This window comes from Phalacrocorax carbo, chromosome 4 (assembly GCF_963921805.1).
Source record: "Phalacrocorax carbo chromosome 4, bPhaCar2.1, whole genome shotgun sequence".
In the NCBI taxonomy this organism is placed as follows: domain Eukaryota; kingdom Metazoa; phylum Chordata; class Aves; order Suliformes; family Phalacrocoracidae; genus Phalacrocorax; species Phalacrocorax carbo.
The window spans coordinates 82,727,901-82,751,063 of record NC_087516.1 but is presented as its reverse complement, the minus strand read 5'-3'; the positions used below and the strand labels follow the sequence as shown (position 1 = coordinate 82,751,063).

The window sequence follows — 23,163 nt, the reverse complement described above, 5'->3', positions numbered from 1 at the left end:
AAGGGTTACTGTATGTCACACATAGACAAGGTCTTCTCTTCATGCCTTCGAACAGTGGCCTCAGCCAGATGAACATCCTCGGCGTGCAGGGGATATTGCCTCTGGCAAGAAGTCCACGCAAAGGCAACCCGGCGGTAATTTGAGTCTTACAGTGCAGTAATTTGCTGAAAGTTTTATGCTGCTTCACCCCTCTTGATACTTGTTTTTTAAAGCATCGGGCCAGGTCTTTAGGCTCTCAAATGACATATTGGCATGCTTTCTCTCTTCCTCACCAGGCTGGAATGATAAGAACTGATAAGGATGAATACTTCATTGAGCCTTTGGAAAAAGGAAAGCAAATGGAAGAGGAGAAGGGAAGAATCCACATGGTGTACAGGCGATCAGCTGCAGCGCAGCGTCCCACCGACATGCTCCCTGACGTCCATACAGAAGGTACGGTACCCCTGTGTTGACTGTTTACAAATCTCTTCCAGGTAACTCTAGCCTGTGGTGGCTTTTGAAAGAGGCGGGTTTGACTGAGCTGTTTGAAAAGACAGCGTTTCAGCGTTTTGCTGAAATGTGCCATCAGTGATACAGGCAGTACCTCTGTCAAGAGCAGCGCACGTGCGCTTTCATCGAGAACAGAGCTCAGCCGCGAAGCGTTCGTGTCAAGAAACGTTGCAAAATGCTGGTGAATTCCTTCATTAAACCAAGGGCAAAGTTTGTACTCATTTAACTGGAAACAAGTCTGAGCTCTGCATACGTTGGGGAGGTATTGTGGGACATGAGATGTTAATAGAAACACTCATATGACTGCCATGTTCTAAGCTGTTATTAAGGCTCGCCTGTCCATGCAACTTCTGTTTTAAGTTAGGGTCCTATTTCTTTCTGAGTAATAGCTAAATTATGCCAATGGCCGATACTGTTTTCCCCCTTCTCTTCGTTGCAATTAATGCAGTTTGAAGGCAGCTGTCTTGATCGGATATGTTTTCACATATCCAAGGATTCCCCTCCATCTTGAAGATAATGTGGTTGGTCCATCTGACAATAATTATTGTGTAGTTTAATTCATTTGCTTGTATGTTCCTCGTCCCACTTCTAATATTATACATATCCTTACAAGCCAACGCATTGCATAGTGAATGTTGAGGTGTTTGACACCGTGGGCCGAGGATGAAAGGGCAGCTCCGTTCCCCTTCAGCGCTCTGCCTTTTTTCCAACATCTCCCAGCTTCTCAAATTCCTATTTGTACTTTGTGTTCATGTGTTCTTGGAACATAAAAGGGTGTGAGAACAACAACTACATTCAACGCACAGACCTAGAATTAGATACAAATATTAAACAGTGAGGAATCAGGCAGTCCCTCATTGTCAGTCCTTACGGACTTAAATTATTTGGTGTGGTTTTGGAGTTATGCCTCTGAAAAAGCAAGCAGGAATTGACAGACATTTTGAATAAAACCCTGTCAGGCTGTTATTAGTCTTTCAGAAGATAAGTCGGTGCTGCCGACTGCAGTATGGCACAGGGGTAGCAGAGCAAGCTTGGGGACCAGCAGCAGTCTGGACCATGCAGGCTCATCGACCTGGCTTTTCTCCGAGACCTGTGCTGCCACACGTCCCTTGCTTTTGGTACCCCATAAGGTCATTCAAATCTAGGTCGTCCGTCTCTGTCGTGTGATGGACTGAGCAGTGCGAAATAAGCCTTTGTGGTAGTGGCAGTGGGCTCAGCGCCGTGTTTCTGGGCTGGCAGACTCAGACCGCAGTGGACAGAGTGCGTACTTGGTGATGGACCTTCTGGGTCTGCTTCGGCGGGTTCACCGTGTCTTTCCTCTGCAGCCTTCCGTGTGCTCACAGACTTTATTTGTATGTGTTTTGAATCCATGGAAGCCTTTGCAAATTCCGGGTAGCTGTGATATGGGGAAGGTTAGCAGGAGCCTGCAACAGCTGAGGCAAATCGGTCAGGAATTTCTGACTTGCAGTTCATAATATATGAAGATTAGTGAGACAGTAAACATGTAAATGATGAGTCCTACCTCAGAATCCTTGAATGTTGTTTGGAGTTTCCTTAGTCCATTGAGGGTCTTCATGTCTTCAGCATCTTCCCATCTTCTTTTGTCTGGTCAGAGGGAGCACTTAAGAACAGCAGTACCTTTTTGTAACTTAGAGCAATCTTTTTAGTTAGTGTCAAAGCCACGTGCCTGTAGCTGATTTTCTTGTTTTTCAGGAAGTTCTGACCAAAAAGGCTTGTTTCTTGTATATTGCTTTATTTCATCCTTTGGCAGAGGGGATCTCTTTCTATGCTGCTGTGCATTGTGATTTGAGCATTTGGCTGTAGAAGACCTATGTGGTGTGTAATACAGGGCATGCTGGCATATGGATCCGAGAACCAGAAGGGTGGATATGGACACCTCGAGGGCATTCAGTGAGAAAGGAGCATCATGAAAGGAACCAGAGATCTGATGAAACGTAGGCAGGCTAAGGGAACTTGCTGCTTCCCATATAACTCTGAGAAAGGTAGAGCTTTTTATTTTAAGTGGAAGCGGAGGTTACGAGAGGAGAGGCGCTTGTGTCTGCCACTCGATTACAAGGCTTGCCAGCTTTGTCCCAAAACGGCTGAATGTAGCGTGATGTGCCAGGCTCCGAAGCCCGTCTGGCGCTCTAGAGAGCTGGGCTGCGCAGGTCCTGGGTCACCAGCCTGTCCTACCCCTAGCAAAAATGAACAGACCTTTGGCTATGGTACAGTCCAGCAGTCTGTGTTCATGATGTGCTCTGGTAGGTGTTCTACTGATGCATTGCACACGTATTCGTACGAAATATGTCTATATTTCAATCTGCCTGTCAGGGAGCTCAACCCAGGCTCTGTCACTGTGTCCTACTTTCTGTAACTAGTATTTTAGCACTTATTTTCTGTCATCTGCAAGATACTTCTCCTCCCTCCCCTTTCTTTCATAATTCAAAATGCTTATTCCAGGAAAACTGTTCACCGACTTCTGTACCACTGTGCTTACAACTAGCTTGTTGATAGTTTTTAATTTAAAGTTCTTAGAGTAATAGCCACAGATCTGTGCAAAACTCACGTGCATAACCATACCTAGCTGAAGGTGCCCCGTGATGCCAAGGTATGGCCCAGCCCTCTAGAACATGCAGCTTATCATGGGAGGAAAAGGGAGGTGTTTTACGCTTGCTAGACTGCTGCTGTATTTTAACCAAGCTCTATTCCTGTAAGGCACCCAGACCATTCCATCCTGGAAGTTTATATTCTTGGGTAAAACCTTACCTAACATGGAAGAACTGTCACTACAAAATAGAAAACGTTGTATGGGTTTTTTGGCTTCCATATTGATGTGTTCTGGCACTCTCTTGGTCATTTGCTAACCTGTGAGGTCATTTACAACATCAGGCGAGCGGTGCTTGCATGTCCACGTCTGTGCCTGTTGACCTAAAGCAAATGCGCAAGCCTTATTGAAGTTTGCCTTTGCTGAAGAATTTTAACCTCCTTTCTAATGGACATTATACACAGAAAAATTCCTCTCAGTTATTGCCTTGCCAAGCAGTTCGATGTAGTAGATAAACTGCTTTTCTGTACAGCTCATTTTCAGTTTAAAAGCGGCCAGAGAACCTCTGCGCCGCCCACGTGGAAGAGCGCTGGCTGACCCTGGCACAGACGGTGGGCCTGGGCTTTCGTGAGAACGCTGTAGGTGTTGCAACTACTGTTGGTATCTTCAACCTTCTCCTAAGAGGGTTTCTTAAAATGTGTTAGATGGGTTTCCTTCTAGCGGTGAGCTTCCGTCGGTCTTCAATTTTCAGACGTGTCTAAAGGTCTCCACTTGCCAGTGCGCTGTGAAAACTGAAAGTCTTTCCCATCTTTCCTGTTTTTCACGGAAGAAAGTTAGATGGAGGTTGGCCGATTTTTCCCTCCTGGTTACTTTTCTGCTGGAGTTATTTCTTTGCTTTTATCTACCTCTCATGATCATTTACTAAGCCCAGTTACTGACTACTCCCAGTTGGGGTAAAGCCTGATCTTTATGGTACTTGTTATCCTTATCATATAAAGCAGGCTTGTCTGCGCTGCTGTTTGGCATTTCCACCTCGGCTGGGATTAGGCACAAGAAAGGAGTAAGTCACATTGCCTTTGTCCTTATATATTCAAGATGCTTTCAAAGATCCAAGCATGATCCCAGTTAAAGCAAGGTGCTGAAACCCATGGAGCCTGAGGAAATGTTTGGCCCGTGTGATGGGTTAGCATTGCGGCCCTTGTAACTAAATAAATGGTAAGCGTTACTCACGTTCACAGGAAATCTATTCTACTTTGGACAGTTTAAAGCTTTTGCACACATTGGAGTTCAGGAAATAGATCTGGGTGCTATGCCACTGTGAAACAGTTTGCAGGTAGGCTGCTGCATCTAGATGCATGAAAATCTTCCTTGATCTCTCTGCCCCTGCTCCCCACCCCTTGTGCCCAGTGGCCAGGCCAGAGGCAGAAGTGCAGAGCACAGTCTGCTGGCGGTGTAGAAGTTCAGCCACATCTTGAGCCGAAGCAGACAAGAATCCAAGGTTTCAGTAATCGACGACAGATGACTCAGTGAACTAGACAGTAAGATAAAAAAAGTACTTAAAATTGTTGTGGTCAGTGAAGTTGTTATAAAACCTGGGAACTGTGGTGTAAAAGCCTTCCTCTGCGATGAAATAAGACGTACTGTGTTGTGTTCTCTCTACAAGAAGTCAGTTTTATAAGATACTGTTGTTGTGAAAGCTTTCAGTCTGACAGGACATCTGCTCTTGCTGCAGGATTTTATAACATTTGGGCATTTGTGGGACGTTTTTCAAACAATGGGACAGGACAAGCGTAGGAGCTCTAAGTCAAAAGGTACCACCTTAAGATCCAGGTTTTAGCTGCATTGGCAATGTAGTGGAGCGTGTATTGGTTCACGTACTGTGTTCTCATAGAAAAAAGCACACACGTATGACCTACCTACTTCTCTTTCCTGTTTTCCTTTATTGCATTTACTTGTGATGAATTTTCAGCGAGCTTTCTTAGAAAGGTGGGAACCAGAAATCCGTGTTTCTGGAGGAGATATTAGGATGCCTCAAGCTACTGGATAGTGCGGGTTTAGCCTTTCCACTTTTGCAGCAGCATAACCCTACCCCTGAAGCAGCACCCTGTGCTGATGGCTCCTGATGGTACCCGTGGCTATCCATAGCCTCTTCAGGGAATGATGGCGCACGGCGGGCGCTACCCCGTTGTTTTCATCGTTTGCTTTGTGGAGGTTGCTGTCCTTAGAAGTGCGTTACATGAAACGCTCAAGAAATCAGGTGGGAAATCCTGCCTCATTCATTTGAGGAATGCTGTAGGATTATTAACAGTTAAGGATAGGCCTCGGTTTCCCTTCCCTCTGCATGTCTGTGCTAGGAGTGCTGGGGAGCTTCTGCATCTTCGCACACTGAAATGCTTACAAAGTCTTGTTTTAAGGATCTTTTTTTTTAACCTCTTTCATTAAGCATAGGGAAGAGCCCCTCAAAACACTTAGCAGAAGATGGGAAGAAATGTTAGTATTTCAGAAATAGAAGTGAAGTGGTAAGATATGCTTTCCCACCCCTACTTTTTTTTTTTTCTTTCTTTTTTTTTTTTTTCTTTCCCACATTTCATCCTCTCTCAATGTAAGGAGCTAGGGAAAATACACCAGAGACTGAGCCTTTAAAGAGGGGGCACAGATACCCTTTGAACTGGTGGGTGTCTGTTGTCCTTCGTGTCTGTGTGCACCCAGTTTAGACTCCTTGAAGGAACCCTTCATTAATTATTGCCTCTTCATACCCCACTCTTTTTAGTCAGTCTGGTGTGAATATGATCTCTTGCGTATAAATGGCCCTGAATACTTGGTGGCTGGTTTATGCTTATAAAATAGCTACTCTCTCGCTCTGTGATAGCAGGGAAATGTGAATAATTTTCCGTATTTTGACAGTCTGGTGGCAGGAGCGGTTATTTGTATTTCATGGGTCATCTGTCTGCTAATTCACGGGATCTTGTCTTACTGTATTTCTTGGAACCTGGTCTTTCTTGTGCTCGTGCGAGGCAATGCAGGGACCTGCAAGAAGCAGTTAGTCCTGGCTAGCTAATGTTAAAATAATTTTACGAACCAGCCACCTAACTGGTACCTGCAGGCCCCATTGCACTGGATAAGCCTGCTCGCTGGTTTAAAGTGCCGAGCCTGGGATAGTTCTGGGCAGAGGAAGCTCTTCCTCTTCTGCAGGATGGTAGTCAGGGCCTCCCTCGGGAAGCCCCAGCTATTGAAAACCACTTAAACATAGTAGGATGTGACACGGCATCAAGAAACGTCAAGCGGATTTCTCCCCTGGGAACAGAAAAGGCTCTTGATTATTCTTCCTTGTGAAGAGCTGGGTCAGACAGCAGTCACACAGAAAACCATGTGAAAAGTGGTCAGCTTGTAATGTTTAATGTAGTCATGACCCAGAACAAGAATACTCAGACCACACTTTCAGAATACGTGTGCTGCCCTAACTTTTGTCTGAATTTGAGAAAATGGTTAAAAATTTCTGTCTCTGCTCAGAAGTGAGGTGGAATCAACCATCGTGAACCTGGTAGGAGGATATGAATGAACAAGGTAGATGGTTACAGCAAGTGACAGTGGGCTGAGACAGGCTGCTCAGGCTCCAGAGGATCTTCTCACTAGGCTTGGTAGGAATGCAGAGACAGAGGCGGCTCTCAGAATTTCATAGAAATTCCTGGCTGGTGGAGGGTGCTTTTGTTTGACGTGTGCTGGAGGATAAGCAACACCTAGAAACATTTTCATTGTCGGTGGGGACTTAGCAGCCCAGCAACCCTGATGGATATTTTCAGCTTTAGGAAAGGTGATAGATGTGCAGAGGGCGGAGGAGGTATTATTTCCGCAGCCAACAGCCTCTGACCGTCCATTAATCCGGCCGTATGAAAAGGGGAGAACTCCTAGTTTGAGCCATCATGGGTTGCCATGTTTTACCTACCAAAGGGTTATTGTTAGACTGAAATGAATGAGATACTTGGAGAATAATCCTGTTCCGAAGTGTTACTCCTTTAGCATCGTCCGTGTCTGGTACTGCATCATGAAGGCAATTTACGGAAGGCTCTACACTGTTTCTGAAAACATTTTAAGTAGTTGCAGTACTGTAGAAGCCATATGAAAAGCTCTGTGACTTGGCATCCCCTGCTCGTGCGGACGTGCCTTGTGGGGCCGCAGTTTGCAGGATGCCACCACGCACGTGCTCGGCTCTAGCGTTTGACTGCTCCCGAGGGTCACCCCTCCAGGGAGGGGAAGACGCTCTGCTTGCTGTGTGAGTGTCGAGGCTCAGTAAAGGAGGCTCTGCCGGGCCAGGAGGAGGGAGGAGTACAGCTTCTGAGACTGTGGTTTTTTTTTTAAAGACACTGGATGTTTGATTTTAAACATCTGGGATGAGCATCTGGTCAGGTATAGTCTGGGAATCCTATCATAGGGCAGGACGATTTCTAGAGCTCTTCATGGGTGTAAATACGCACGATTGTGTCCTAACGGCTTTTCCACATCAGACTGCCCTGGGATGACGTTTGGTAAGCTCAACTTCCCCAGTAATTTAAACGTTGATCCTAAAGACACAACATCTGTGCTTCTCATTTTAGTTGAGTGCTACAGGTACTCACGATCAGTGTTCACGTCATGAGCATTATTCCCAAATAACGTCTGTTAAAGAAAAAATACTTAAGGGCAAAAAAAAACCCCAAAGATCAAAAGGCTCCGTACGGGGGGTGAGGGGTCTAGGGGACAGAGAGCGAACGAGCTACGCATACAAAGCTGAAAAAACTAGAAGAATGTATGAGGCTGTCATGTAACAACATCCTTCAAATAAATCTTTAAGATTTTATCACCAAAATAGCTTTTCACTTGGGAACAGAAAGAAATGCTCTCCGGACAAGCCTGAGCTTGGAAGGTTTTGAAAGTATAATGATGATATCATTCTGTCTGGACAGGATGAAAAGAATCTGTTCTCCTTTGTTAATGAGCTGACAAACATCACCAAGATGTGTGATCATTAACCTTATTCCTTGAAAGCATTCAAGAAACAATAGGAACAGGCAAAGAACCGTAGAGTTTATAATCAAATTTGCACCCAGGAGGCCTTCTTTGCAAGTTCTACTGAATCAGGCTCAGGAGTATGGTAATATAAAATCCAAATTGTGTTTCTTGGAAACGTAAGGGCCTGATCCAAGTCCGCTGGGGTCGGCGAGAAGACTCACATTTACGTCAGTGGGCCGATGAGGCAGGTTTTGGATCGTGTTCTGCCTGAGCTGATCACAAAGAGTTCGATTTATCTTCCCTCCTGTTCATTCATTTATTATTTTTTTTCCATGTACTTTCTTTTCATATAGTATAATGATGACAACCAGCCTTAAGCTTGGAGAGTACTCAGCGTGTTTATGTCCTCGAAGTTTTCCTATTCTATCTTCATCTTCACATCATAGGTTGGTTTTTTTTTTAAATGACAACCTATTCACCCAGAGAGCACTTGAGATGAAAGTATTTTTGTAATTACTTCCTAACAGTGGGAAACAAGGAATAGGAGCCTTTATCTCCCAGCTTCCTTTCAGAATTTTCATTTTCCCTAAAGAACCAAAGTGCTTGTGTGGCTGATGGGGTTGCCATGGCACTGGGTTAGAGTGTCTTTGTCCCAGGTGGGAAACATGTAGGAGGAAGAAATGATTTGGGAATTGCTCCTGGTTGCCTGGGAATGAAACCCTGGAATAGAAGGTAGAAGAATGGGAAGACTATTGCCTTCTCTGGAGACCTCCCTCAGCACTTCCCCAGGCACATTTGTGTTTCTTAGAGACGTCGTCGTGCCAGAAGGTGTCTGAACTATTTCTCAGCAGAATTTCTCATGACCTGTGTTCTGATGGAGGATGTTTTAGATACCACACAGCACACCACCCGAGCTTGTGCACCAGTAACAATGGGAAAGACGGAACTGATTTTGGCGGAGACTTAGTACGGCACATTCTGTAATATGCTCTGTTACAATATAGGCATTCTTGTGTAAGTTGTACTGGTGGTCATAACCTGTGCCTGTGCTCATCTAAAGATATCCTGCCTCTTTATCCAGATCTGCTAGAGCTTTTGCTTTTAAATCATCCGCCTTCTCTAAAATTGGAACATAATAGGATTCATTGAAGTTCTCGATTGAATATTGGTTTGCCCAGGGTTAGTTTTTTTCTTTTTTTCAGGTAACAGTTTGCTTAATGAAAGGAAAGGCAGTCAACAAAGTACTTTTCAAGCAGGGACAGCACAGCACGGTAGAAAGGAAAATAAGTATTGGTGATGGATGTGTTTACTATACATGGGGGGGGAAGAGAAGGGATCTAAGGAGGAGGAGAAGTTGGAGGAAAAATAATGAGAAAACCATCAAGCCCTTGTAGAAATGGAAGTAGATGAGTAATATCTTTGAGTGCAGTGGAATTACAGCCCTCTCCAAGGGTTTGAGTGTGTGTTTGCACTGCAGACGGCAGTGTGCTCTCAGCCCAGTTAGGCATAACCTGAAATTAGAACTAACCTCCCTTCCTTGGACATCAGTGTCGGTCAGTACAGCCATGGAATCAACGGATTAACGCAGAATATTACCAAGAAGCTACTTGTGTTACTGGGATCTACGGATCCACTCTTGCTTTGGTCTCAACCCAGAATGCCCCCGGCGAACACGGCCGGGGACGCGTGTCCTCCGCATGCTGCGGTCCTGAGGGCTAGCCCACGATTCGGTTTCAGATCTGCTTTCTTTGCCCTCACTGTTCTTATTGGCCTTGGCCCACTCGTCCTCAGGTGGTCTTTGGGATTCATGTTGTACTTGGAAAGTGTCTTTGTTTTAGTATTTGCGCTCTCGCCTCTCTTTTTTAATGACACCTGTCAGCTGAGACATGCAGGGAGACTGGACAGTTGGGTGTGGAGTTGGCTCAGTGCGGTGTTTCTCCTCCCAGTTCGAGTCAACTCGGGGTCGTGTGGTTCCACTAATGTGCTGGGCGGTGCAATTTAGCAATTAGTTACCAGAGCTCAGTGATGAATGCTGGTGTCTGATGTGTGCAGTTATTTACATCCATCTCCAAAAAATAAAAGCAATCCAATTCTTCCCTTAGATGAGCATCCAAAATTTGTGACAGGAATGGAGAAAAATTAAGGTGGTGGTTTGTAGGCTGTGAAATAGATCCTGTATTCTGGGACATCTCTCTGTTCCCTCTGTGCATCTATCTGTTTGGCCTCTATGTCTCAATGTTTCATAGATTCAAAGCATAGTAACTCAGCAGTTGTGTTTTCAGTATTTCCAAGGATGGAGATCCCATGAGCTTTCTGGGCCTCTGTTCCGCTGTTTCATTACCCTTGTTATGAGATTTTTTTTTTTTTTTTTTTTTCCCCTCTCCTATCTAATCGGAATTTCCCATGTTCCAACTAACGTCCATTACCTCTCATTCACCCAGCAAAAACTTCCTGGGCAGTAACGATCACTGTGTCTAGAAATTCAGTAGGGAATGAGGTAGCTGGGTGTTGCCAGGCAGATTCAGTCTCCAGCCTTGAGTTTTCACAATCGATTTAATAATGGCTCTACATTAAAGGCTGAGTTAATACACGAAAAGCATTTGCAGGAATCATAACTGGACATGTTAGGCAACAGGGCTGGAAAGCGTAGGTGGGCAACAAGCGGAGAACGTAACCTGCTGTAACCGAACAGTTGTTCTCTGGCAAAGCGAGGAATAGAAATAAGTTTGCTACAAACCGTCATCCCTCATTTTCAAGAGAGTTGTAAGAGTTAGTAAGATGTATAGAAATTATATTCAAGGTACAACCAAGAAATCACATTCGTGAAGTGCACTGCTTGTCAGTGAGGCCGTGATGACAAAGCTAAGGTTCAGCGCCTGGGGAAAGAGTCCCTAATGATAAAATTAAACGTACGATCCACAGTGCCTGCCCCACAGGGTTTATTGTCTCTGCTCTGAGATGTGTACGAGTAAAAGAAAACCTAGACTTCATTGCTGAGAAAAAGCTTGTACAGTTTTTTTAAGAAAAAAAAGGCACTTGAGCAGGAATGGATCAAAAAGTGCTAGAAAGTGACTTGTGCACTCTGTGTCAGGGGGGTTGCGCTTACCTCCCGGTAACAGGAGTAGGGGCATCCATCTGTTTAAGTCGTCTTCAATTCTTGGCAATAACAAAGGAAAATCATTCTTAAATAAAACCAAGCATAAAGGCCTGATTCCGACCGCAGGCACCCAAAGCCAGAGCGGTGAAACACGCAGAAATCTGTGTGAAGGGAAAATTGAAAAAATGGGGAAAGATTAGTACATGCAACTTGCAGCCATTCCGAGGCTTGTACAGTTTCCCAATAAAAACTCCTAGTGACCCCAAATTACATAGGAAGAAGAAAACTTTCTACAAACAGTGGTGATAACGGACGGCAGAGATTTTTATATATTCTTTGAGCAGCTGTTCCCATGTGAAGGCGGCCTGTTTTGTTTACAGATGATATTCTTAAAGTAATCTCCTAAGAGGTGAAGACATGCCCAGGTAAGGGCCACCCTTTGTGCCCTTCCGGCACGTGTCCAGCGTGATGGACAAGTCCGGTGTCGTGGCAGAGAGGGGCATCACACGGGGCTCACTGCTGCCTCCGACGGGTAAGGAGATGTTTAACCCCGCGTGTGGTACTTTGTCTGTAGTGGTAGACAGTAGCCAGCACAACTCCTCCCTAGCACAACAGTCGCCAGAGCTGGTTTTGTGGTGTGTGTCAGCAATGAGTAGCTAACGAGCTGGAGATGATGCTTTTCAGAGCAGTTTGATTGCCAAAAGGAGATCCGTAGCAGCTCATATCATACACAAAGCAACATATCGTGAAAGAATAAGCACCTCTTGCCCAGATTTCCTCTCTGCTGCCAGTTTCTTTCCCATTGTTTCAGGTGGGAGGCGAGGAAAAGCTTTAAAGGGAAGGATGATGTTAATTTACATCAATAGTCAGTGTCGGAAGTGCTGGACAGCATTGCAGAACTGAGCTCGCTAGCTCGGGTGGGAAGCAGCTCGTGTCTCCTGCTGAGCTCGGTAGGAGAGATGCGTGTGAGATGGTTAAACGTGTTTTGAGGTTGGCTGGGTGAGGCAGCAAGGAGAGCAGAGGGCCAGGGTGGTGGTACCCGGCGGTGTGCGCAGGGGTGATTCCCCGTCTGCCCTTCCCCAGCCCCACTCGCCTCCAGCTGTAAAACAGAGTACGTCCCCGGACAGCCGCCGGCTGAGAAAACACGCTAATGGAAGCAAAAAAGCTGCCTTATCAGGATGAATTAATGCGAATTAGAGGTCAGGAGCATGAGGAAATGAATCCTCCCACAGCTGGCGGGGGATGATGCTGTTTATGTGTTTTACATACACATCATACAAATTTAGTACTGAAACGTGATACTGTGAAGGCACCAAGAGACTCTCTTTCACCAAAGGAAAAGGTCCTTTTTTAATCAGTCTGCATTCTACAGTTGACTTTCTTAACCTATGTCTTTGATGGCAAAATGAATTAAAATGCAGCAGTTTGTATCCTAATACCAAAGGGTAATTTTCATGCCATATGACTGTTGCTGGGTTTTCTTCCCCTGAAATTTTAGGTGGTTTAGGCATTTTTTTCCCCGTTGTGAGACACCTGGTTTTAATGGGTTTGTTGCTCAGTATGTTTTTTTTAGAAAGATTTTAGAAATGCAGAAATAGGTAAGAATGCAAACCGAGGGGGAGCTAAGCAACCTAATTCAGTTTATATTTTTGAAAATTTCTGGAGACAACATAGTCACCCCCGGTTTACGGTAGAGAAGGAGAAGGACTGATCTTGCACACTTGGAGTGAGCGGTTTGGATGCGTGCAGGGACTGGCTGGCGGGCCATGCTCCTCCTCTCGGTGGTCGCTCCCTCTGCGAGGGCCGCGTGGGGCTGCGCGGCAGCTCCTGCCGCGCTGTGTGGATGGCACCGAGATGTCCCCTGGAGATCACCGCCCGCTTCCGTTTGTCCCTCTGAAGCGCTGCGTAGATGATAAGTGCTCGATGATAAGCGTTTGTCTCGCGTGGGATGACAGGGTGTTGGGCAACCGAAGCCGATAGGAACGCATATGGAAATGACTAACGTGAGAACATCATCCTTGCGGTTAATTTTGCTCCCAGCGGACCGAGTTTCTTCAGATCCATTTCTGGGTTACAGAAGTGCGTAAATCTTTCCAAAATGCAATAGTAAAACACCGCAGAGTAACAGCATGACCCAGCTGTTGTTTGCTATGAAAACAGTGGGGGTTTTTTTTTTTGCCAGAAAGCCTTGCCTAATAATTCTTTCAAGTATTCTAATAACATGGGACAAGATCATCAAGATAGTTAGGGTTCTGGAGGTTATTAAAAGACACACAAGTCTGAGTCTGCAATTCGAGTTGGAAAAGAGCGCATTGCTAGCTAGGGGAGGCTGGCTTCTCCTGCCGTAGTGGCGGGGAGAGGCTGACCTGTGGGAAATCTGGGTTAGACTCTGTCAAATACTGTGTGGTTTGGGAAGAAAACCCAGCCAGCGATGAAGAGCTTCGCTGGCTTATACCTTTAGGAGTAGCCCGAGGAAAGCTTTTTGTTTGTGTGTCTTCCTTTGTGGTGTGACTGGCGGTGCCTTTTTTCTAAGATTGCCTGGGTAAGTCCTGTCTGGAGGAGGGATGCAGGTAACCGCTGAGGTGCCCCTCTGGCGCATCCCTTGGAGTCTGAGCGCTCCACCCGCATAACAAGCAGGCTGCTTCGTCTGAAAAGCGAGCGTGTGACACGCGTGCCCGAGAGCAGGTTTATCCCAGGCCAGGATGGAGTAGCTAAATGATTCGTAAGAGTAATGAAGGTGGCGTTGACGCGCAGTTTCCTCTCCTTGCCTCTCTGCTCTGCCTTTCTGTAAGCCAGGGAAAAATGACCGTGTGGGGCGTAGCGGGCATTGCGCTTCAGAGGCCTTTCTCACACTCAAATATTTACTTACGCTGGGCTCACGACTTATATCTGTAGGTAAAAGCTCTCCTTTTTTTTGTTAATGGCAAAGGGGCTTCGTCCATCAGGTGGCAAGAAACAGTACGATTTTCTTCTTTCTCCCATATTTCTGCATGGGCTGCCAAACTGTAGACCCAGGCACGTGGAGAAGGTTGGATTCATGCACTCACATCCCAGATGAAGGGCGGGGAGTGGTGGGGTGTAAGTGCAGAATGGGCTCGGGGGCTCGGATATCTGGGCCAGAATGAGGGACAGATAATGTACCGCTGTTGCTAAACATGGACAGGTTGTGGCCTTATAAGTAACCTTTTATTTGCTGTAGGAACAGAAGCAGAGATTTTTCCTGAATAAAGCTTTGGGGTTGCTTGCTGCTTTTGTCTGAACAGACAGCAGCACATGTCCTGCTCCTGTCTCTGTAAAGGCTGCAGTAGGCTGTGAAGCACGGAGGGGCTGAGCTAAACTGGGTGATGACTTGCCACGGTCCTGTGTTAATGAAAATCTCCTACAGAATTAAATGCAGTAGTGTGAATTAGTGCCACCTGCATATTAAAAAGCGCGTTGCAGACCTCGGTACAGTCTAACTGCTCGTGGCCGTGATGGTGGGAGAAAACACTGGAAAGTCCTCCTGTTCCAGGAGGAATTTAGTTGTGCTTCTCTCTCCTCAGCAGGAAATCTGTTAGTGATGTTAAGGTAACAGGCAGTAATAACTCTGTTAATGATTTACAAAAGTCGAAGAGCGGTGTGACAGTCCGCAACAGGTTTGTGGCCGTTTCCTGCCCCGGAGCGTCTCATTAATCCTCTGGGCCTGAGGTTTTTGGGCTTCTTTTCTCCCTTTCATGTGAAGGTTAATGTTTTAATAGCTTACCAATTTAGTATACGCTCTGTTCCTTTACACTGAATCTCTTCTTGAATGTATTTCATTCAACATGCTGTGAAGTGGTGTGCTTATACTCGAGAAGGTCCATGCAGCCACGTACCGAAAGCCTGCATTTTTTTAGGATGCTGATTCCTGCAGTCTGCCATTTCTGCTACCTATTTCTGCTTGCAACAGTTGATCAAGTGGGAGTGAGCTAATGGATCAGGACAGGCCTGCAGGGCTCAGCTTGGAGCAGATCTGCGGGAGCTGTGACCGGCTGGCCAGGCCGTGCCTACAGCTCCGGCCGGTGGCTCGTCTGGCAGCCGATACCGGCGTGCCGGGAGCGAATTTCCTCGGCATCGGAGGGTCGTTTGTCCAGCAGTGTCATGCGTGATGGCATGCCGAGGCGTGTCACCTCCGCCCCTCCCAGCAGCTCTGCCGGGGTAGCAGAGAGGTATTGAAGCGCGTGCTTTAGAGAGGGCTCTGGGGAAGAGACGCTGAGGATGTTCCTCGCGAGCTCTGAAAGCAGCTTCAGCAGAACCGGCGGGGATGATTGCAGACCTCAAATGTCGCAGTCCTCGCTGGCCTCTGGAGGAATTTTATTTTAAATAAAAAAAATAAAAATGCCAAGAACGGCTGGCCCTGAGGAGGCTGTGGTTTTGAGGTGGTGTGCTGCTTAAAGGGAAAAGAAAAAACCAACCAAGAAACCCTTCTGGCAGCAGGAATGCCTGCCTTTCTGTCTCTCTGGTGCTCCCTTAGAGAGCTGAACAGAGTCTGGTTCTTCACTATGTTTTCGTAGCAGTAGCAGGGAATTAGACCACTAGGCTCCCTCACCTCGGGGGTGCATCTGTTATTTGCCCTGCTGCCTAGAGCTGTTACCTTCCAGCGGCTGAGTACGGCTTAGCGACGGCGGGGCGGGACATTTACTGCTGTGTTTCCGTATGGGGGGAGTTAACCTGGGAGGCTCCTCAGGAACAAGGCAAGAAGCCGTCCCAGAGAAGCCAGTTCCGAGAAGCAGCTTGAATAAATGAGATAGTTGCAACGTTATTGAAATGCTTTTGAAATTTGAGTTGTTAGGAAATTATTTTGTCCAATAGGGAAAGATTTTTGGATTGTTGAAAAAAGAAATTGCGACGGTAACAATTTCATTTTACAGAGAACTAGAGAACGTATGGTTTTCACAACTGAAAGCAGTTGAAAACGCAACATAAATACCTCTTCCAGATCACGTGTGCTTTACCTTTCTTAGAATACAGAACGCGTTTAGTGCTTGATGCCTTTTGTCCTGTTTGATTCAGTTCTCTCTCACATCTTGGGCTTCCTAACTGCGTCCAGCCAGAAATGAGTGTCTTTTGCTTCTTCCATTTCTGCATGTAGATTTTCATTTGGCTTTTTTCAAGCATCTGTGATTTGACCTTTTTTTTTTTTTTTTTTCCCCCCACTCGCTTAGGGCAGAAAGGAAAGCCTTTAGCGAGAGGGAAGCACTCTTGGAGTAAAACTAGAGCTTTTTGTTTGCTAAACAACGTGCGCAAACCGCGGTGTGTGCGCTGCGGCCGCCGTGACGAGGGCGTGCACCGGCTGGCCAGGCCACAGCGCAGGCGGTCGAGCGCCGGCCGGGGCAGCGCAGGGTGCTGCTGCCTCCGCAAGCCGTACCTAGACGGAGCTGAGCAACGCCCGCCCGGCGGGTTAGGAAGCTCTAAAAAATTCCCTACGCCTTACACGTGGGAGTTTTCAGGTTAAGTCAAACTGCTTTCTGATCTTCCAGGTTGTCTCGCGACATACAGCGAATATCTCAGGCTTAACTTAAAAATCATGTTGTTGAACATTTCTGGATGCGTTAAGGATGAGATATTCGGTCCTTTGCACCCGTGTACTTTTAGGAGTCAAATGTCGTTCACTTGATTTTCTCCAGATTGTGAAAAAGGTCTCCGTTGCTCAATTTACACACATGACCCCTTTCACGTGGAAGCAGCGTTGTTGCTCAGCTGCTCCAAATTCCAAGCGTCAGATAGAGTATGCTTGTTCATTTTCCTAATGCTCTTTCTTTCTCACAGGTTGTTTTCTCTTGATAGATTACCTGGTTTAGGTTTCCTTTATTATTCACCAAAGCTGGGTTTGCTGTATTTCTAGAAAATTCATCTGGTGTTCCTAGGCGGAGAGTAATTCGAGGTGTATCAGTGGCTTTCGTCTGATCTGTGGTAAAAGCTGTTTTGAAAATGCCTGAAAAATATCTTAGAATGAAAGGGCAAGTCGTTATGCTCTGTGGCTTATGGATGAAACATAATTAATATCGTCACAGATTATATGACTAGTAGCATCATAGATGTTGTTGATTTTCAGTGAAGGCCCTCAATGTTATTTTTTAGGTCTGTGATAGCAATAGAAATCCATTTCACAGAATAATTTATTACCTTTTCGGTTTTTGTTTTTTTGTTTTTGTTTTGTTTTGTTTTTTTAAATGCTCAGTTTTAACCAACACTCAGTGAGTATCCAGGAGCCACATAATTTGTTTTGATAACTATTGTAAATAGTTTGTCCTTAAAACTGCCCTGCCCTATAACTGGCTTCTGCTCAGGTTCTTCCACAGCCAACTCAGTGGGGTTTTTATCACAAATCATAAGTGAATTTGCAAACATTTGAGGCTGAGCTTTGGTATTTTCATGGTATTTCTCAATTTGCTTTCGCAGGGTTGATTCTTGATTTATTTCGAGTCCTTTTTCTTAATCAGTTTGCAGAGCTTTCCCTGCCAAGAATAAGTAACAATATATTTTCATTACTTCCAGCACTTTGAAGGTTCCAAGTTCCTGATGCCCAGAACATATACTACTAGAAGAAAAAAAAGAAGTCTTCCTTTAGTTAACAGTTGCTCTTTAATGGGGAACACGAGGTGGGATAAATCAATTCAAAGAATCTGGTATTTGAGCGACCCGCAGATCAGTTCAGGTAACGCCATGCAACGTTTCGGTGGCTGATGATACGCCAGCTTAGTTGGACGGAGGCCGACAAAGTTCTGACCTCCGCAGATCTGCCTCGTTTGCTTTTTTTTGTCAAACATGCTTTTTATTTTCGCTGGCGAGACAGACCCATCGTTCATATTTACTTTTTTACATCTGAAGTTTGTCAAGCTGCTTGGAAAAATATGACAATGAAAGACATCTGGGCATCCCATCCACTTTCTATTTGGAAACATCTGCATCGTTATTAGGAACTTCTTGCGAGCGCTGCAGTGAGCAGATGCGTTCCCTTTCCGTCTCCAGGCTAATTTACAATTGCTGGCAGTGAAAGAAACTCCATAGGCACTAAAACCCAAGTACCTGCTTCTTGACTGGGCCTTTTAGTACCACATATTTAGGATGCCTTTGTGTTTGTTCCTGGGTAAAGAACAAACTGGTGGTATTTGTGGGGGGAAGTGATGGAGAAAAGCCAGCGGTGTCTCCTTCAGGTTATCTGTCGTCTGTATCTATATGACTTTAAAAGCTGAGCACTCGTGTTCTGGAATCTTTGCCGTGCCGGTTGATTCGCAGCTGTTCATCAGATGTAATGCTCCTTGTAAACCCAGAGTCCTCTGTCTCAAGCTGCCCTTTCTCCACTTTTAAAGCCTGAAGAGATCTGCAGAAATACAAAAAAACCCCTCTAGTCTTTCTTCCCTTGCTTAATATGGGAGAGCCGCTGAAGTGTAGTGGCTACAACTAGAAAAAATTATTGGTTGGGCCTTGGCTTTGACTGTGGTACAGACTATATACGCTGAATCACGTAGTTACGGGAACAAAAAATCCTGCCTACTGAGCTCTAGGGAAGGGCCGTTCCGTTCGGTGGCCGGGAGCTGCTGCAAGGGAGCAGCGCCGCGATGCGGCCCCCCTGCCGCTCCTGCATCCCCCCCGCGCCCCGCAGAGCGGGACTTCCCAGGGCGCTCTCTTCGCCAGCCACCCACGGACCTCTCCTACCCTCACCTGGTTAATGCTTTCTGAACTTTTCCTGTAGCAGTGACTTAGGTAATTCAGTTTGGTGCTGTGGAGGGCTTCTGTTCATTTTAGCCCTGTTGCCTGGCCGTTTCATTTGATCCACGCTAGCGCCTATGGCAGGAAAATACTCCTCAGCCTTTCTTTGATTTTTTTTTTTTTTTTCCAGGTTTTATATCAATCTTGCTTGTCCCTCCCCATTGCCTGTTTTCCAGCCCAGAGGGAAATGCTTTATTCATCACTCGGGGCCTGTAAGCAGCTCCTTACCTGTGGCCATCCCTGCCACCTTCTCCGCCGCAGCCTCCCGCCCGTGTCCTGCGGGCGAAGGCGGCGCGGGCGGCTGCGTGCTGTGCCCAGGCCGTAGGCACGTCGTGGGTTTGTGCAGTGGCGTCGTGTTCTGTTTCGGTGCCTTTTGTAACGGTCGGTGCCCTTCTGGATTACCTGTTGAACACAGTTGTTTTTAGAGAACTCTGAATTTGGAGAATTCTCTGGAATTCAGTGTCCCTTTCCTGAGTGGCCGTAGGTAATGACACTGCGTATGTGTGCGTTTTGCTGGGCTTTCTCCTGTGTGTTAGGTCCTTCTCCTGGGTATTAGTTTTCAGCTGCCAGTATCTCCTAATAACTCAGTATTTTGAAGTTCTTCACTTACCTTTGGGTGTCACCGCGTTAATGATCAGAAACTTTATTACCTCCGTGTGTGTGACCTTCCCGGATTAGCGGTGAATACCTTGGGTCGCACAGCTTCCAGCACGGGTTTGTACGGCTCTTGAAGAAGCGTGGCTGTTACACAGAAGGGAGATTGCATTGCACGCCACCTGGCTTGCTTTTTATACTTGCAGAGAAAAAGCACAAGTCGTCTTACCGGGGAGGATGAACAAACCATTATTACCTTTAGGGTGAGCAGAACTGAGTTCAGGGAGCACCTTCCTTTGCGACCCTTACTGATGAAAGGCAGACGTCAAACAGGGAGTGGAAACCCACGCCGTTCCATGAGACTGCCCTTAGAAGGCAGTTGAGGTAAGGATTTCAGGTTACCTATTAAAAGATACTTATATCAGGGTAAAATCTTCCTGTGAATTGCTATGACTGAACTCAGATTCGGAAGAGAGTAACTTGGTTCGTCTGTGAGCTCTTAGCGCTTCACCTGTTTTCATGCATAATCTCCAGACCTCCCATGCATCATTTAGCATAATATAAAATAGACCCATTCTTCTCACGGAGGAGCAGGAGCCACACTGGGTATGTATTAATGGCACAAGTGGTGCTTTCAAACTTTCTGCTTCTTAGGGAATTCCTTTGTTAATACATAGTTGGTCTCTACATGGTTTCTCTTAGACCATTTTCTTTCTAGGAGGTTTTCCAGCGCACATTTGGCGGTGAGCCTGCTACCTGATCACAGCATTTGGGAGAGCTTTTTCGGCAATACCTTGAATACGTGTACACTGTGTTTACAGCCTCCGCACACGTAACCTGATGTGAATCTAGCTAGCGTAGCGGCTGCTAGCGGTGAAATTGCGGCGGCCCCCAGGCTGGGCTTGGGAAGCCGGGCAGCCCACGGAGCACAGTCTCGTGCCAGGAGATGCTGTGCGTCTGAAGAGCAGCCTCCTGTAGAGCGGGCCCACCACGGGGACACACACGGGGTCTGCCTTTAACTTAAAACAAGTAACATCGAACACGAAGCAAAGCAAAACCATGATGTTTACAAAACCATGTTGCTTACACGATGTTTTCAGAGCCATGATGTTAAAATTCCTGTGTATTTTTTTGTTTCTTGTTCAAATGCTCCGTCAGGTAGCCTGCACTTGTATTTTTTTTTTTCATTTCATCCACTTTTAACCATTTCTTTTATATCACAGTCTGAACAGGCTGTGTTCTGGCTTCAGTAACAGCATGGAATGGCTTTGAAAGCGCGCGTACGTGGCACTGAGATCAAATTTTTCTAACTATGTAAACACAAGTATTTCAAATTACTTGATAAAAACATATCTCCACCTGACTCGCGCCGTAAGAAATACTAAAAGCTATTCGTATTACAGGCTGGCAAACGTGAGCAGCCGAGCTTTTCTAACCCTCTTCCTTTCCTTTTCCTGTGTTAAGGTAAGCGAACAGTTTCCTGACCTGTTTTAAACTGCTCCAAAGGTAAAAAATGGGATTCTGGCTCTGATGCCAGGGAAACTGAGGCAGCAGCTGGCTTCCCAAAGCAGGGAAAGCCGGATTCGAGGAAGGAGAGCCAGCTGCTTTGCTGGGTGGGGAGTTCCCTCGGGAAGGCAGAGACTTCAATCATTTTCCTCTTAGCAAGTCCTCCCTCTTCTGCGCTCGGTCCTTTTCTGCCTTAACACAAGGAAACTCTGTTTCCCATTTTTCCTTGGAAGAGCGGAGCAGGACAGCAAGAGCTTCCATGAAACATTAGTTACTTGGGACATAATAAGCTGCGCTCAGCTCCTTCTCTGAAGTTTTATTTGGGGCGAATGTAATATTTACAGCAGGAGTGGGTTTTTCAAAGACGCTGCAAATTATTACCCCAACGAGAAGTGGGTAAGCTGATACCCAGGGTTAGGAAGGGGCTGCTCCACAGTCAGCGGCAGAGCTTAAAACCAAACCCAAACTTCCCCGTGTCCCAGGCAGATATTCTGTCTCGCTAATGGCCACGTTGAGTTTCAACTGGCATAGCTGAGAGCTGGCGGGGATATTATTTGTTTTTCAGTTCAGAGAGAGAGTGATCTTTTTGCTCGAGTGGTTTTACTGAAGCTTTTTGTCGTCTTACTTGTCTAAACCCAAGGCCTCGTTTGTGCAGTTCCGCGTGTTTTGTTGGTGCACCCCCTTCCCCTTTTTATGTGGTGCTAGAGGAGAACGGCTTCGTACATATTTTTGCCATTATCTTGGACGATATCGTGGTACATGTACTGTTTGGAAATAGCTTGGGTTTGGAGACGTTTGTTGGTCTTGGAATGCTGACTTACAGTGCATTCATGGAAAAAGAGCAGGAACCCGAGTTCAACAGCATTCAGTGATAGTTTATAGTTGGAGCTTTTCCTTTATATTTATGCCAGTGGAATTTTGAAAAATGGCTGAAATTCCATGTGGCAAGAAAGAGAGGCTTATTATCTTATTATATGACTAACGCTTTGATGTGTTTTTTAAAATTGGTATTATTTGCTGTCGTGCCCCTTCTATGCTTCTGCTATATTGGTTGCTTCTGTTGCCGCATCATTTCAAAGAGCTTTTCTTCTAGCTTAGACAGTTACTTTCACATTACTCAGGGTGCCATCCTCCTTTGGGGATCTGGCCGGGGCAACCACGCTGTCAAATCTGAAGCCAGAGTAGGGATAAGCTAGCCTTTGTGTTAGTTAGTAATGGAATCTAAGCTGAAGTCTGCATTTTTTGGGTGACAGTACTGAAATTGTGTAAAGCCTTTCAAAAACAAAGAGCAGAAATACCGTATGGACCTGTTCTGTTCATTCTCTGCCCTACTCATTCAAGGTAGGTATTTTTCAAGATTAAGCACTCCCACTTTTAAAAGTAATTTTGAAGTCAAAAAAGAAAAACTAGTTTCCTTGTAACTAAGAATCCCAGTTCACTTCTCGATCTAGCTGTACTCCTCTATCCAAATACCGGCCGCCTTGATTTTGTGTGGCTTGAGACTGCTCTGCTTTTATCTGTGTTGACGTGTAGCAGCCTGGAGATACGGAAGTTTTGCCGTTCGTCAACAGTATTTAGAATTTAATTGAGGATAGAAATTGGGTTAACCTTCTCAGAAAAATTCCCGGAGAAGGACCTACGTCTGCTCAAATTAAAAGGCTTTTCCTTCTGTGTGTCGCTAAGCCCTTCTGGAAGAGGGACGGTCTGACAGCCCCGTTACGTGTGCTCGGAGAGGCCAAACTCTGCGCTGCTTCTGCTTTATCTCCGTTAGGGATGCCGCTAGGCAGTTCTTGCTCCTGCCGATGGAGGTGACAGTGCAGGTACTTGTTACGTGGGATGAAGAGCAAGGGTAGGATTCTTGCATTCGCAGCGGTCTCGCCGCCCGGCAAAGGCAGAAGGGCAGCTCAGCTCTGGGGGATCCGCGACTTGCGACTGAAATTGTGCTCGGGCACGGTGTGATGCCGCGTGCGGCGGCTTCGGGCGCCGGGAGCGTTTCAGCAGGAGAAGGAAGGTGCTGCTGCGGGCATTTGGAGCAGCGCGGCGCTTGCAGCTGCAGCGAGTCTCCGGGCTGAGTTAGCCAGGTGGGAGACCTAGGGCCGGGAGGGCAGCAAAGCCTTTGAGAAGACTTTCGGTCTCTCTGAGCGCCGCTGCAGGGGGCCCCAGCTCCGAGGGAGCCTCGTGACTTGCCGTCAGGTATCGCGGGCGATCCTGCAGC

General features: G+C 46.2%; 1 protein-coding gene across 3 annotated transcripts in view; it reads left to right on the top strand.

The window, feature by feature from the left end:
• Window positions 1–23,163, top strand: part of ADAMTS3 (ADAM metallopeptidase with thrombospondin type 1 motif 3) — a 130,784-nt gene that overhangs the window by 45,884 nt on the left and 61,737 nt on the right. For all 3 annotated transcript variants that reach the window (XM_064450731.1, XM_064450730.1, XM_064450732.1), the window contains one exon: window positions 276–432. In XM_064450731.1, coding sequence (XP_064306801.1) covers window positions 276–432 — 157 coding nt within the window. The remainder of the gene's footprint in view (window positions 1–275; window positions 433–23,163) is intronic.